Source organism: Andrena cerasifolii, chromosome 6 (assembly GCF_050908995.1).
Source record: "Andrena cerasifolii isolate SP2316 chromosome 6, iyAndCera1_principal, whole genome shotgun sequence".
Lineage (NCBI taxonomy): Eukaryota > Metazoa > Arthropoda > Insecta > Hymenoptera > Andrenidae > Andrena > Andrena cerasifolii.
This window is the reverse complement of record NC_135123.1, coordinates 2,924,433-2,941,370: the sequence shown is the minus strand read 5'-3', so window position 1 is coordinate 2,941,370 and position 16,938 is coordinate 2,924,433. Positions and strand designations below refer to the sequence as shown.

Genomic DNA, 16,938 nt, shown 5'->3' with positions numbered 1-16,938 from the left:
ATTACCAAGCAATTGCCTACAGATGGCGCTGTTGCTGTGCCTAGCAGACAGCGAAATCTGCTGTCGATCTGCAGTCGATCTGCTGTCCATCTGACATCAGGCACTGCACCTCAGGCTCTGCGCATCAGAACGCAGCCAAATGCGGACACAGACTGCTGCAGTTCTGACGTCAGATTCTGTGCTCTCGTGCCAGACCCTGCTCCCAATCTGATGTCAGATTGTGGACAGATGGTTATCAGGGTCTAAAATGATTATATTCTTAAAGCATAATTCATGAAAGTACGCATCATCAACTGCTTAGCCTACATCCCAACTTATAATCGTTTCAATTAATGTTACCTTGTTTAGGAAAAACAAACTACTTGATTTTTTTTTAACTTACAAACTAATCTCACCACTCACATCTCAATCGCCATTCATTTGTAACCGTATCGAGGACTCTATGACTGATATTACAGCCACACAGAACATATTTAAGGAAACAAAAAGACTGTCCAAATATGCCTCGGTCTCCACTACTCATATAATATAATTTCTTTAGAGTTACTGAATAATATAATATATTGCAAAAACATATTAAAGTGATACTACATGTAATAAAATACAGAAATTATGAAATTACAAGCATGTTTAATGTGAACATTGTGGTATTAATTTTTAGGAAAGGAGAGCTGCTTTGGAAGAGTGGTCGCACGATTTGGTCGGAGATGCACGTACGTGGTAATAGGCGACGATTCTGACGAGGAAACAGCGGCACGTGCCCACAACTTTCCATTCTGGAGAATAAACAGTCACTCGGACACGCAATCCCTATATAACGCCTTAGAAATGGGATTTCTTTAATAAGAATAAATGTACGACGACGGGGGGGGGGAAGGGTGGAGACTCAAACGATTTCAGGGCATTCTTTTTAACATTACAAGATGTCAAAAGGGAAGTATGTTGTGTTTAATAGGACATATCAAATATATGAAAGTAATTTTTTTTGTAAACCTCAGTATTTTAAAAATTTTAGTCAGCCTGACGTTTTTTAATAGCACATACATATTATTTTTTATCACACAATCTTAAGGCAGGCTCTCGACTACGCGTCGCCTCACCTCGCCTCGGCTCGGATCATTGCGGATCATTCTCAGGGTGGCGTGGAAACCGACTACCAGCGGCAGCCGGTTTAGAGTGGGCCGGCTATCCACGTCCACGCATGCGCTCGATGACGTCACGACCATCGAACCAATCAACGCCAAGATGAAAATCGCTGGAAAATTCCTCGACGCCAGCGCCACCGTCAAGCCAAGTGAGGCCGCGGCGTCGATAAGCGATTCCCCGGCATAGACATATATAGACGTAGCAGAAGCTGGGACTATCTGCGAGGGGAACGGTACCCTGCTGTAGCTGCCAGTTAGAACCGCATTAAAAAATTTTAAATCCGGATTGATGCGGTTTGCTTCCCGTAAATTCCAGATTGAACCCGATGAAATATTTTCTATCGGTTTCAAACCGGATATGCATGTAAAAATCTTGACGGTATGCATCCCGTGAATTATTTGCTCTGCCAATCCGGATCGCGACGGACTCGAAAGAGCTTGTGGCATTTCCAGATTGAATCCGTAAGATTTTTGATCCGCAATTTCAGATACGAAACTTCCGGGTTTATACAAATGGCAATTCCTGATAGAAATTGATAAATTTCGCACATGCAAATCCTGTTTCATCCATCGAACTGGATATCCGCATTGAACCGGATTCGTTTTTGAACTGGCACAAATCACTGCTTGAAAATCCAGGTAGTACCGCATTGAACCAGATAGATCCAGTTCAAAATTCAACGCGGTCCTAACTGGCTGTTCCAGCAGGGTAGGTTTGGAGGGGAAAAGGCAGAAGTCAGATACACGCACGGCGGCCCGACGTCGGGTTAGCTTCGGAAGCATTCGGCATGCATATCCACTGCGTTACCCGATTTGCCTGCATCGCTCCCCTTACCGCGAATCTTACACCCCCCTCAGCTTACGCTCCGTCTATACATGTCTATGTTCCCCGGCGACGCTGGTTGGCCGTGGCCTCACTTGGCTCGACGGTGGCGCTGGCGTCGGGGAATTTTCCAGCGATTTTCATCTTGGCGTTGATTGGGTCGACGGTCGTGACGTCATCGAGCGCATGCGTGGACGTGGGTAGCCGGCCCACTCTAAACCGGCTACCGCTGGTAGTCAATTTCCACACCACCCTGATCATTCTGTTCTTCCTATGCTTTTATTATGCATTTTGACAATTTAACTCACACTGCGCCTCGCCTCGTCGGATAAGTCCTCGAGAATATTTTGAGGAAGAGAGACGAGGCGAGTTGTGTTAGGCCAAGGTATAGCGAGTGAATATAATGCGAACGACTTCGCTGGTCGCTAAAACAATAATCACTCGCGCTGGCAGTGAATTCTCGTAACGACTGATCAAAAATATGAACCGAGGTTAGCTAATAACTTCAGGTAGTAAAGCAAAACTGGGCGGGGCAGGGGGGGAGAGAAATAGTGAGAACTTACTTACCTGTATAGATAATAGAAAGACGAAGTCACCGCACACAATGAATGTATTGAATTATGTAAGACTCGAAACGTATCACACGTTATGTTTTCAACAGCCGAGACGTTTCAATACCTTTTTAATATGGCCCATAAGGAAAACCCTAACAGATTTAAATTGGGACACATTTCTACGTATTAACTAAATTTTCCCAATATGCACAATAAACTTGTAGCATATTGCACGTTACAGTATGTTCTTATCGCGTCTGGTTGCATCATACAAATTGATCGTGAAATATTAGGAACCAATCGGCAAACGTCTCTACTGTGTAGTATGTTATATGTACATATCTTTATACCGACGTGTTTACATTAGATAGAGTACCGTGATTACCATCCGAGGGTCATTGATTTCGGCTTTAAGACTATACGACAACAAATATGGTGTTCCATTTAAAGAAATCAAGGTAATCTTAAAAGTTTAAGAATATATGCGATTTATAAAAAACATGACTTTCACGTAGATTTAATTGTGTCCCATTAATCAGAATATATTCGTTCTCTGTCGTTTATTTGTAATATAAAAAGTGAACGAGTCGTTTGAAGTACTAAAATCTATAGTGAATCACTTGCATGTGAAATCCAGGGACGCTTTAGTTATACCGAGACTTGGTCTGAGATATTTATATTTCTATATTCTTTACTCTGTCAATAATAAGGGTGAAACAATGCTTCCATTAAGCCAACCTATTGACATTCCTACTATTTATCGAGTGTAATATGAGAGTCGAGGATCAACTGTTTCTCTAAAATTGCCATACGCGGATTGACGGTAATGGTCATAGATCGATCACGGAATGCGATCGATCGGAGCAGGGTCCACAAGTGATATACAAAATGAAAGTAAAGATTAAAGTAATAATGAAAGTAACAAGAAGGAAAAAAAATTAAGAATTAATAATTCATATTCTGCGTGACTTTTTTCAATTAATTTCGGCATACTTGCAATCAAAGTGAATATCGATTCGTTGAAAGCTATAACTTTTTTTTTGCGTACTTAAATACATCGTATTTCCTGCTTTGTAATTACATACAATAGGGAAAATATGTAGAATTGGTCGAAAACCATTATATACATTCCCAGGTGAGCTGATTAGTTATTCTACGTATCGCCGTTAGTCATAATGTATTTCAATGTATATTTCGATATACTTTTAAGGAAATTTAATACGAATATTGTTACACAGTTCAATCCAATTATTTACTGTGCTCCGGCGAGAAGAAGTCAGCTGAACGGTACATATTCACAAGGGGTAAAGGGCTACATCTCTCGCATTGACTCCCGCTGCCCGTGTCCCGCTTGTATTCGTCGACGTTGTCGCGTCGGCCAATAGGGGGCGAATTCCACTTAAGCCCAAATCGCCCGCAACGCCCACATGGTTAACATTCCAAAATTTATGAAAATCTCTTGAAGTATGGAAGAGAAATCTGTGAAAGAGTCATTACGGGAAATACAGATTTTTAACTATAAATTACGACTCGAAAACAGGAATATATAATTTATGAAAAAAAAACCCTATGGCCGTGGGCGCGGCCGATTTGGGCGTAAGTGAAATTCGCCCATCGATATACATACCATTCGGACCCTAGAGTTTTTCACGGCAACATCTCATCGGAGCACAGTAGTTGCAGTATGATTCCAGTAAACATGTAATAAAGCATGGTTACGTTTTTGTTAGTTCATACCACGGTGTAATAAACAGATGTTCCGACTCTGTACCTTTTACTCCAGCGATTTTGTGCCGATTTCTGGTTAGTTCCCCTGGCCGCCGCGAGAGGCGTCGTGACTTAGAAGGCATATACATATGTATTAATGAGATTGTGGTAGGAGAGATTTTAATGGTATTACTGGGCTTGCCAGAAAAATCCTACGCGTAATGGAGGGGGAACATGCCACGCATGCGCGTGACGACGCTGTCATTTGACTGAACTTTGGCGTGATTGGTTTGACGTCACGGGGTCATCACGCGCATGCGTGCGTGTTCCCCTTCCACTACGAGTAGGAATTCCATACCAGGCCTGTATATATATGTAAATGCTTTTACAACAACCACGAAATCTGCCGGCCGCCAAAAGAACTAGGACGAAAAAGTCACACATCCTGGACAGGAGTCGGAACACCTGTCTATTACAGCGTGGCTCGTACTATACGGTTATTTGACTCAACTTTTATGCATTTCTTACGTTTATTTGTTCCGTACGTATCGCATGTATACTAATAAGGGTACTTAAGGTACATATATTTTTCAATTGTCCATATCATAATATGGTTAGAAATGTCATTCCAATTTTAACCATTTCGAATACAAAAATAGCAATTTAAATAGATTGCGAATGCCATCAATACTTATAATTTCATAAGAATAATAGGAAACGTTAATAATATTTTCAAAGTGTACGAGGGTAAGTTGTACAATTAAAATTTTAATTAATAAAAAAGGAGAGATAAGATTAAAAAATGATAACCAAAGTTAATGTTGAGTAACTGTAAAATCAATTTATATCAGTTTTTCAACGTGTATCGTACATTCATTAAGAAAATATTTACAGAAAAAAAAATATTGACCAAAATACAGAAACGTTTTGTGACACTTTCCATAAAAAGTTCTCTTTTGATATGTAATTCGTATTACTTCTTTGAATTCCTACATTTACATGTCCACAAAGCTGTACCAATACTGGTTATTCCTTTTAATTTTAAGTTATGATTAAGAGCAATACAGTTACTTACATACATGTTTGGAAATTAGTGAGTACTGATACCCTATGTAACATAATTAAAATTACTTGCTAAACTTAATAACATAAAATTTGCACAAGTAGTAAAGTTATTGAAAATTTAATGCTAAATGCATACATCAGTTTTGAATAAAATTACTCTCTTGGATGTATCATTCATTATCAAATTTAGCTAAATGAAACGACTTAAATTATTGAACTGATATTTACGATCATGTCAAATAATACAATTTGTTTAAAAGAGTATCGATAACATATTATTTACACTTTTATAAGAAATACATTTTATCAAACAAATATATCTTCATGTTGAATTGGCATTGTATTACAATGCTCAAACGTGATAATGTATATGTATACTAAAGTAAATAGACGGGCGTATTAAAACATTAATATCAAAATTATGAAAGTTAAAGGATACAGTTTCTTTAATTTAAGCATTTTCAGTTTGATTCATGCAATATTTTTTTATTTATATATTTAATTTTTTATCGACTGCACAGTGATTCAGCAATTACTTCAATACTTGTATTGTTTTATGATTTAAGAAATTTTATTATGTCACTATTAAAACCACATATATTTTTATGAGTAAGTATCATTATATTTCGATTATCAGACTTTTCAAACGTAATAAGTTAGAATTCAATATTGATATTAAATTTTTATATCATATGATACTATAAAAATATATGACGTTGTCTATTTGCGTAGGTGTTCACGCATTTGCTTGTTTTTTTATATTGAATAAACAGCATTGTTTTGCGAATTTGCGAATCCGGATTACAGCGTAACTCGTTTCTATACGCCAGGGTTGACTAACTGGTGGCTCGCGGGCCACCGGGGCACCTCCGCCTTGATGATACGCTGAACGGCCCCCCTCCATACCTACCAGACTCTGACGATCGCAGTCCAAAAGAGAAGGATAGAAGGAGGAATCCACTGCAATCGGCAGAGTCTGGTAGGTATGGGAGGAGCCATTCAGCGTAGCAGCAAAGCGGAGGAGCCTCCGGTGACTCGCGAGTCACCAGTTAGTCAACCCTGCTATACGCTATTAAATTTTTATTAAAATGTGTTAATGTATTTGTGTTCTTTATTGTGGAAAGATAAAGGTCACTTTCAAAACAACAAAAAATCATTTTCTTCATGTTTATAGAATGACGACTTCAATACTTTCCAAATGAAATTATATTTTATGTATTTTATGATATACCCATCTAACAATTTAGTGTCAAATAAAAAATTATTTTATTTATATTTCTTTCTTGTATACAGTATAAATCCATGTGTAACTAGGAAATACAATATTCAACACCTCACTTCATTATTGCTTTTAAAATAATATCGATTGTTTAACTTTTAAGAGCTTCCGATAAGTGTTTTCATTAAAAGCATAAAAGTTCCTTTTTTTACATAGTAACGTACGTTGGGGCTGTCATCACTCCGCAATTATTATTTTCTTGAGACATAAGAATGTAACCATCGTTACCCCAATAATTCGACCATGAATTTTTGATCAACCAATAGTCCTTTCCATCAAGTTTACCATAGCCAACAGCCAATACGGCATGATCCAGTGACTCCGGCGTGTTACCTGCGAGTAATGTATTATTCACGTTTATAAGATGTACTTTAAGAACAACATCTAAGGTAAGATACATCTATTATATATACACACCACAAGCTGCGTCGTAATATACACCATGGGAGTAGAATGAAAACGTTTTAAGAGAAGCATCGATTGCAACTGAAACTGGACCATGCTTTGCGATGGCAAGTTTTAAAGCATTAGCGTCTCCCGTTGTAACATTAACAAAACCGGAAATTTTGGCTGTCATAGTAACATTATTTACATGACAATAACCATCCTAAGAAGAAAAATATCAGAACTCATTGCCTTCCTACTCATCTTTAGCAACTATAACCACATTTAGGTCCGTATTGCATTTTTATAATTATACTTGTAATTTAAGATTTATTTACTTGGCCAAGGTAACCACCATAATCATCTTCAGTGGGTAGACCTCCATGTTTCATAATCCACTGGTACGAGCGGAAATCTTCGCCGCCATCACAGCCATTATTTCCGAAACCCCATGAGCAATCGATAAGAGCCTATAATTGCGGAACAATATAATAAAGTACTTTATATTTATAAAAATGATTCGTTATAATTGCCTCTCAGATTTCCTTACCTGTTGCGATAAGCGGACTAATTTACCATACTTCATATAATATGCGCCTTCGACGGCACCAGTTGTGCCAAAGCTCCAACAAGATCCGCAAACAGATTGATCTACTCAATATCAAGAATTTTGAATTAATTGGAAATCATCGGCGTTTTATAAATAAACTAAGCACAAACCTTTAACAGGAGTAACCGCGCCATAAAGTCTCCAATCTAAGGTGTCTGGAATGCTCTCAAATTCTTCTGCGACTTCGTAAGGGAAAGGCTGACCACCATTGTAGCCTTTACTGTACTGCTTACCACGCAAAGCCTTTAACTCTAAGTCAGTACGATCTACCAAATAATTTACATCTAATTGATAACCTTTATTGGCTCGATTGATCGAATGAATAAACCTGCGAATATAATATTATATATTATCAGTATAATAATAATAATAATATAATAATAATAAGTTTATTTGTACTGCAGGCTCACAGCCTATTACAGTAATCGCCCGTTATGAGTCCGTTTTTTCCGCCCGTTGAAAGTCCGGCGACTATCCCCACCATTTCTTTGAAGCCTGCGGACGAGAGTGAGAGAACTGGACAACGAGCGAGACGAAACGAAAGAGTCGACACAGCCATTGGCCGCGCGGAATCATGTCCGCAACCCACTATGAGTCCGCCGCCAGCCCCGTTTGACGGACTCATAACGGGCGATTACTGTACGAAGGAGGTTGTTTGGTTCTTAAATCCTTACTTTTAGCTATTTATGTTACATTGTACTTAAGCCTAATGCCTATACCAGGCCCGTCCAACTTTTGCTCTTGCGAAGAGCAACCGCGGGTTGCTGGTGGCTCGCGAGCCACCGGGGACTCTTCCGCCATGCTGCTACGCTGAATGGCCCCCCTCTATACCTACCAGACTTTGCCGATTGCAGTGGATTCCTCTTTGTTTCCTTCTCTTTTCGACTGCGATCGTCAGAGTCTGGTAGGTATGGAGGGGGCCGTTCAACGTGGCAGCAAGGCGGACGTGCCCCCGGTGGCCCGTGAGCCACCAGTTAGTCAACCCTGTCTTAGGACGTCCTGGGTTGATCATAGTGTTCTCCTTTTTATCTATTTACGTGCCGAGTGTATTAACCTCTTTGGGTTTACTATATACTCTCTATCCTCTACTTTAACCACTTCTTTCTGCCATCCTTATTTCTAACACCTTCTTTAGTCTCTTATTTTCGTGTCTGTATCACACCCTGCACTTATCTGTACCTAATTCCTCTTAATTTTACTGTATAACAGGGCCGCTTAATTGCACCTGTTACCCGCTTCCTACCCAAATCTAACCTTCTATATTATCAGTAGAAAAATCAAAATAATAGGTAAATATAATATACCTCAAATTTTGTCTGAATACTTCTTTACGCATCGTATGATCTATCGCACTTGCATATTCCTTGTTATGAGTCTTCTTGAAATCTTCAAATGCTTCGTTTACATGTGCATCATAATTGTGAACGAATTCGCGCATAGGATTAAATGTATATATGTGCTTATCTCCAGGTCCGGGGAAACTGACGCATGTTAAATCTATTTGAATGTGTTTCATGTTAGAATATATCCATATAAAATTAACATTAATAAATTGAAAGAAAATCTATATACTTTCTCCAATTTCAAAAATATTGGAACTGGGTGTCTCAGAAGAATACCAATCATAATCCAAATAGTAATGATCATAGTGAGAACCCAACAGACTGTTAAATCCTTTCATTTCATATCTTACAGGAATTGGTTCTTTCAGTAGTGGTATACGTGGCGATTTCTGTAGTTCATTATATATATAAATAAATTATCATTTATAGAATAAATAATAATATAATAAATAAGAGGATAAAATTATAAAAAAAAAGCTATACTAATGCCCTCTTCTACACAATTTGTCTGAAAAAGTTCTCGAAATGATTTTTTACGATGCTAGTAATATTATCGGCCGGGAACGCACATAGTATATAATATCTGGAGAAGGTATAGCGAGGTCGTGAAATCAGTGGAGTGTTAAATTAAACATATTTTGTGTGTCAGCACAAATTAATTGACAGAAATATGAGCGGATAACGATCTTAAGCGTCAGTCAGCCTCACTACATCAGTCGATGCCGCCGTTCGATGGTTTAATTTACGACCTCGCTATACCTCTTTCAGCTACCCTACTTACTAATCACTATTGGGAACGTACAGGATTCTTTTGTTCCGATCTGTGTGACTGTTAGCGAGTAATTTTTTAGCGAGTTGTTTTTCATCGAGTCTACTGATACTTGTCAGTTTTTTCTAAACCAACGACTTCAAAATGCAAAGAGAATATTAAATCTGTTCATTACACTGATTCGTACTATTAGTGGGGTAGTTTACAAAAAGATCACGGATTGCCATCTCACAAGGGGATATCACGGATGCGGAAATCGCTTTTGGAACGACAGTATATGGGGGTGGTAGTACTCATGTAGTATGAAAATACCATTTTGCCTTTCCGCCGAATGGGCCTTCGTTTTCGAGATATTGTAATTTAAAGTTTTCAACGTAAGTAGTAATCCCGATATATACCATCTATAGTAACCTACAGCCAAGAAGGTGCCGTGGCGGCAATGGTAGCGCGTCAGATTCTCACACGGGCGGCCGGGGTTCCAAGTTCCCCACAACTTTCATACTCCTTTTTTTTTCTTTTTTTTTAACAATTTTTCCATCCCAAGTATTGTACAAAGATTAATTAATTAAACGAAATATTCATTACCAGACTGATTATACAGTATAAACACAGAAATCGTGGTCAAGACTTGCTCCCAACGACCAAGTATTCGACCATTCGTTTGAGCAGGTATAAGACCACCCTTACGGGCAGAACGGCTATCCCACTGTCGAAAGTTTCGGAATGAAATATTTTCGCAGTACGAGAATATGAAGACACCGATGAAAGAGATGATTAGAATAATATGTTATGTTATAAATGCATTTTTAACCTTAAAATTTGCGTAGAGTAATATGTAACGTACTATATAATACGTAATATCCACAAAATATATTTACACAAGAGAAGAGTATGAGTGTTGCGGGAACTCAGGGGCCTGCCACTCTCATTTGCGATTTTGGAACAGTGTTTCAACTGCCACCTAGGTAGTTCCAACTTCTTCGAACTAAAATTCAATATGGCCGTGATCACGTGTTCATGATGGTTCAGACACGTCCAGTGTTTTAGTCCAGTAGCAAGTAATTTACCGTGTATGGACACTAAAATTTAGTTGAGTAGTTTAATACAACAATGGTAAATGACTAAACTACTCGCTACTCGACTACATTACTAGACGTATCTGTTCCAGCCTTTACTGTGCACGTCATTGATATGCATTGCATGGCATTTGTGAATTGTTGATTGATGCGAGCTAGTACCGTACGAAACCCAAACATTCCTATCGAAAAATAAGTTTTATAAAATCAGTTTGACAGTAACAGGTATGTATATAGTTGAATATATATTTTAATGTAGTATATGTAGAATATCTTCTTAAATTATGTTTTTTATGGAGCTATGTCACGACATATACTACATTACAAATATATATTCAACTATATACATACCTGTTACTGTCAAACTGATTTTATAAAACTTATTTTTCGATAGGATTAATGTGTCTGTTTCAGCCTTTACAGATGAATCATGAACACGTGATCACGGCCATATTGAATTTTAGTTCGAAAAAATTGGAGCTACCTAGGTGGCAGTTGAAACATTGTTCCAAAATCGCAAATGAGAGTGGTAGCCCCACTGGGGGGACTTGAACACCGGCAGCCCGCGTGACAATCTGACGCGCTATCGTTGTGGCCACGGAACCTTCTTGTATAAGAGCCGACAACGATGGGATTCGTAGAATCCCATCAGCAACACGGCAACGTCGCGAGGCGTACGCCGCGTCGATCGTGAGGACCGCCTGGTAACGGAATTCCGGGAGAGACAGCACGACTCGACACTCGTCGCCTGGCCGCTGTACTGTGACCAGTAGAACGGTTTCTTTCTTTTCAAATGCACATATATATATATATATATACATCCATGCCAAAAGTATAGTCATGCAGTGACCCGTAGAAACAACCATCCTACACTTGGATGTAGCTTACTATAGATGGTATATATCTGGATTATATGTACGTTAAAAACTTTAAATTACAATATCTCGAAAAGGAAGGCCCATTCGACGGAAAGCCGAAATGGTATTTTCATACTACACGAGTACTACCACCCCCATATACTAGCGTTCCACAAGCGATTTCCGCATCCGTGGTGTTCCCTTCTCAGCAGAAGTGGATGTATTCGACCAGAATTCTATTGCACAAGAAATTAATTCTTGTCGTACATACAGTGACTTTCCCGTTCATGTGTCGCTACTTATCAATCAATTTTCGGGTAAACGTCAAGTGACTACAGTTGTACACTCTTTGTAATCACCTGTGAGTTGATGTCTGCATACCCAGTGAGTGGTAACTAAGCACATACACACCATTCCAGAAGAGAACTTTTCCAGAACCCCATACAAGCTTCTGGAATGATGGAAGGCGTATACACGAACAGAACTGGCATTGAATTACGTGGAATCTGAAGGACTTATGTTTACGTATCTTTAAAATTTCACTATTCTACGAACTTTTTGGACAAACTGCGTGTGTGATTTGCATTGAAGCTAATGGCATAATAGTTGTTACCTTGTATCGTATCCAAAGAGTATATTTATTTATTTTTTCACCAATTTCTTGTACCTTGCGCCATTTCTCGTGTAACAATCCATTAATCATTTCCTCTCCGATGCACTAAATGAAAGTTAACAGAACTCTGAAATCAAATTAATAACTACATATAAAGAAAGGGGAATTATTGTATCACCTCCATTCCAGTTGCATCGGGAACAATAGCTTGAGGTTGAATTTTCAATTGGGTAGTGCCATTTACTTCGAGGCATGTCTCTTGATTACTAATAGTTTCTGTGGTGATCGGAGCGATTTTTATACTGCTTCCATACAAACCTTTGTGTGACAATTGAAAAGTCTTCACCATTCCTAATTGAATACAGCATAATTTACCAGGTTCTTTAGAAACATAACGGCTCATATAATAAAAAGTAATTTAAGTTACCTCCATAATAATCGATTCTGCTTGATCCACTTGTGCCATCGTACCATGCATAAAATGGTTCTCGGATTTCAGCATACGGAATGTACAGAGTTCCTTTTACTATATAAGTATTGCTAAATGTTGGGGACTGTACAGCTTCAGCGCAGATGCCTACAAAGGGTATGAAATTATTAATACATTGCTAGTATAGGAAATAAATGCAAGTACGTGTCAATTAATGCATTATTACCCAGCACTATTGGCATGAAAGCAATTGTAAAAATATGCATCTTCATGCTTCTGTAACAGAAACAATGAGAATATTGTCTGTTAGTTGAGATATTTATAGTTTATATGCGTGATAACATTATGATCCCCAATATCCTATCAGCTATCGTATTAGTCATTCTACACCACAAATAAGGTGATGCAGTTTGGGAAGGCACATGATATACAGACAACTTATTATGTATAAAATGATTTGACTATAGTTCATTGTATTTAAAAATGCGTAAGATAAATGATAAAAAAGCTTTTTAAATCAATGGATCAACAAACAAAGCACTTTTAATTTTAATAATAAATTTCAGTATAAATTGAATTGTATTTATTTTCATAATAATCTTGAAGCTAAGAAAGTTAAATTCACCATGAAGTATATATTTAATCGAAATGTAAGTAAATTTGGGTGAACTTCACCAGTGCCCCGCAAGACTTTTAGTACATATTAAATATGTATCACTCTACTGGTATTCGCGTGCTGAATACGAATATTCCGTTTGTTTTTGGCGGAAGTGAAAAAAAAATACAAAACCAGAAAAGCAGGCTTAATGCACTTTATAAGATCTTCAAATTATTCAAATGGATCTACAATGGCTCACAGCCATAATCGTACACTCTTTAAAATCGCATAACTTTTTTAAAATCAATCCAAACGACTTAAGCTTTTTTTTTAGAAGCTAGAAGGATTAGTTTGCTAAGTGACATGATTCGGCGTTTCGAAAAAAAATGCGCTTCGTCGGAATAGTAAAAAAAATAGAAAAGGTCGTTTTTTCAACTTTTTTTGGGAGCCTGTAATGAAAATTCAAAAAACCTGTTTGTAAATTAAAGTAAGTTGTATACGTGTCTAAAATTTCATAAAAATCGGTTAATGTTGCTCTGAGTTATAAACGCTTAAAGATCGCAGAATAAGATCGAGAATCGCGGGAATTCCCAAAATCAGCGATTCTCGACCTTTATCTGCGATCTTTAAGCGTTTATAGCTCAGAGCAACGTTAACCGATTTTCATGAAATTTTAAACATCGCGGAAATTCCCCAAATCAGCGATTCTCGGTCTTATTCTGCGATCTTTAAGCATTTATAGTTCAGAGCAACGTTAACCAATTTTAATGAATTTTTAGACATGTATACAACTTATTTCAATCTACAAACGGGTTTTATGAATTTTCATTACAGGCTCACAAAAGAAAAATTGAAAAAACGTCCTTTTCTATTTTTTTTTTTTTATATTCCGACTAAGTACATTTTTTTCAAAACGACGAATCATGCCACTTAGCAAACTAATCCTTCTAGCTTCTAAAAAAACTCAAGTCGTTTGGATTAATTTTAAAAAAGTTATGCGATTTTAAAGAGTGTACGATTATGGCTATGAGCCACTGTATATTTAATTGAATTGTAAGTAAATTTGGGTGATTTGCCAGTGCCCCACAAGACTTTTAGTACATATTAGATATGTATCACTCGTTTGTTTTTGGCGGAAGTGACAAAAAATTACAAAACCAGAAAAACAAGCTTAATGCACTTTATGAGATCTTCAAATTGTTCAAATGTATCCACGTTTAAGTTTTTGCATTCACGACGCCACTGATATTCAACCAAATGTTCGATAAATATTTCTGTCTCTCGACACGCGTACCTTGCGTCTCGTACCATCATATTTCTTTATTTTAGATTCATATCTGATTTTGGGTTAGTTTGAGCTAGGGTTGGGTTAGGTTTCAAGGAAAACACGTTTAAAGTTGAATGCTGGTTAGTTCGTTGTTTTACTTATTGGTACTTATTATGAATTTGATAAAACATGCAAGGAAACACGGTTAAAGAAAAGATTTAATTAACTGCACTCTGCTCACCGTACATGGGGTACACAACAGTTCTGTCGAATGTCTTAAGTCAACACAAATATCGACCGTTGAGAAAATATTTTTGACCGTGAAACGTTTTCAGCAAACAGTAGTTCCAGAATACCGCGGCAACTCTAACGGTGCCGGATATAAATATAAACACGAGCTGGCGATATGACAGCAAGTGCCTTTGAACGCTTCGAACTGACGGACGTTATATACTTGTGTAGGTCGATTCAGAGCTGATAAGAATGCTCCAACAACTGAAACGAGGTAGAAAGTGGGGAGAGCATGATGCGTGCGACTCGTATATGGTATATTGTTGCGACTCCCGTCTAGCGGCGTGTAGTATAAACTTTAGAAGCGTGAAATTCGAATCGGATCACACGAATGTAATAGGAAAGGGAAACAAAGCTAAGTTCGCACAAGCCCGAGTGGTCTGAAAATAGTTGGAGATTCTTTTAATAAGTAAACTTCAAGATTATAAATTAATGAATACCCACTTGAAAACGGGTGTCTGAATAAATGAACTCCACTTTGATCCCTTCTCCTAAGTGTGTAAAATTTGTTCTTCTTGTTTCTAAAAATCGATAACCGAACGGAAATGGATTGACCAATAGGAATTTAGCTTATAAATATTTGATTGGCTTTTAGATTGTAAGGACATTTTGTAATTAACAAAAGATGTTAAAGCGATTGCCTTTGTAAAAGCACTCGAGCCCCGATAACGAAAGTGAACGGATGTGCGATTATAAATCTAGCGAAATTCTTATTTGTATCGTTTAAAGTCGTTTATTGAGTTCATGAAATTTATTAGTTGTTTGTGTTCAAATCGTTCCATTACATTACTATTGTCCTTATTATTATTTTTATCACTAAACATCCGCGTCCAGGGACCAGAACGCCTTAGCGTTCGACGGGCATCGTCCCGCCCTCGAATTCCCCAGAAGAAGTCATCATTACCCAGACGGCCACGCAACAGTACTAATATAATATTTCCACAGAATGTCTTGAAGTGCCATCTTACAGTGTATTGTAGAAGCTGCAGGAAAAAATAAACCTAAACCTAATATTTCTACATATTAAAGCGTAGCTATGCATATATGCATGTATGTTTCTATACTTACCTTTCTATTATCTCTTCAATTAATGTTTGTAATTATCAACACTTGATGTGTCGTTAAATAATTTCTTGCAAACCCAACGTTTCTGTACAAACGTATTGTTTAATTGAACAGGTGTTTATCTATTGATGATAAGGTACGAGTAACAAGGTTACGATACTACTGACTATTATTTTAGAAAAAATTTCTCTTAAGATAAGAGAAAAGAGAAACATCAAGTATCGTAAAAAATGTTAGGTTAAAACTAGAGAACAGTAGTCGACATTTTTATGATGCCACGGTGCCAGCGTGCTGACCTAATACATATATAGATATCTTGAATTTATCATTGCAGCACGTGCTATAATCAGTCTGGAAGGTAATAAGACGTGCACGGGCTTGAGCATTTCAACGATTGGAATTAGGGATCGAGTGCGAAATCATTGACAGTGATCGCAGAATTACGATCACGGTCGTGATTTAACTTCTTTCACATCCGTGATTTCCCAGATAACACACAGTAATCTAAAGACGCCAAAAACACGTCCCAAAGCTGTCTAGACCTAAAACTGACGTACAATTGACGTCTTTAACCCTCCTAGTACGGAACTTCGAGTTTTGAGCCTGGGTCTTTTCAGACCCACACCCATAGTTCACTAATGCATATTCACTCGAGACTCTCACCGATACTGTAGTAAAGTAGTATAGTCGCCAAGCTCGAGACTATCGCCGAGATAATATGGAGCGGAATGGAAGGGGTTTAGGATTACGTTTGAATATTTGTTGTACATTTACGAAAAAATAACAAACTTGAGAATTATAAAATAAAATATGTTTATTCAATATTTATGTTATTGCATGTATTACAAATAATAATAACGATAACAACGCTAACAACGTTAACGATGATAACAATAAAAACAACAAAGCCAACAAAACTAGTAGAAACTGTAAAATAATGAGTGCAAAAACACGAATGTGTCGTATATTCTTCGAGAAAGCAACAACGAAGCGTCGTCAACTATACATTCGCGATTGCCCCTCGGGCCTCGGCAACGCAGTCGTCTCGAGCTTCCCACCACC

At 37.6% G+C, this 16,938-nt stretch overlaps 2 protein-coding genes and 1 long non-coding RNA gene across 7 annotated transcripts in view; 1 reads left to right on the top strand and 2 right to left on the bottom strand.

The window, feature by feature from the left end:
* The window catches only part of Eya (eya transcriptional coactivator and phosphatase 2), a 97,466-nt gene extending 90,897 nt beyond the window's left edge, over positions 1-6,569 (top strand). For all 4 annotated transcript variants that reach the window (XM_076814087.1, XM_076814088.1, XM_076814086.1 and 1 more), the window contains 2 exons: positions 662-4,247; positions 4,708-6,569. In XM_076814087.1, the coding sequence (XP_076670202.1) occupies positions 662-843 (182 nt within the window). In that variant the 3' untranslated portion in view covers positions 844-4,247; positions 4,708-6,569. The remainder of the gene's footprint in view (positions 1-661; positions 4,248-4,707) is intronic.
* LOC143369805 (uncharacterized) overlaps positions 1-16,938 on the bottom strand; it is a 190,178-nt gene that overhangs the window by 129,933 nt on the left and 43,307 nt on the right. The window lies entirely within an intron of this gene.
* Positions 6,544-14,945, bottom strand: 26-29-p (C1 family peptidase 26-29-p). The gene is made up of 12 exons (XM_076814080.1): positions 14,762-14,945; positions 12,882-12,931; positions 12,653-12,802; positions 12,404-12,576; positions 12,226-12,330; positions 9,140-9,299; positions 8,872-9,064; positions 7,678-7,895; positions 7,508-7,608; positions 7,296-7,427; positions 6,991-7,180; positions 6,544-6,906 (listed from the first exon to the last, which is right to left on the bottom strand). Exons 2-12 carry the CDS (start codon positions 12,925-12,927, stop codon positions 6,722-6,724), a joined length of 1,653 nt encoding a protein of 550 aa, XP_076670195.1. The 5' UTR covers positions 12,928-12,931; positions 14,762-14,945; the 3' UTR covers positions 6,544-6,721.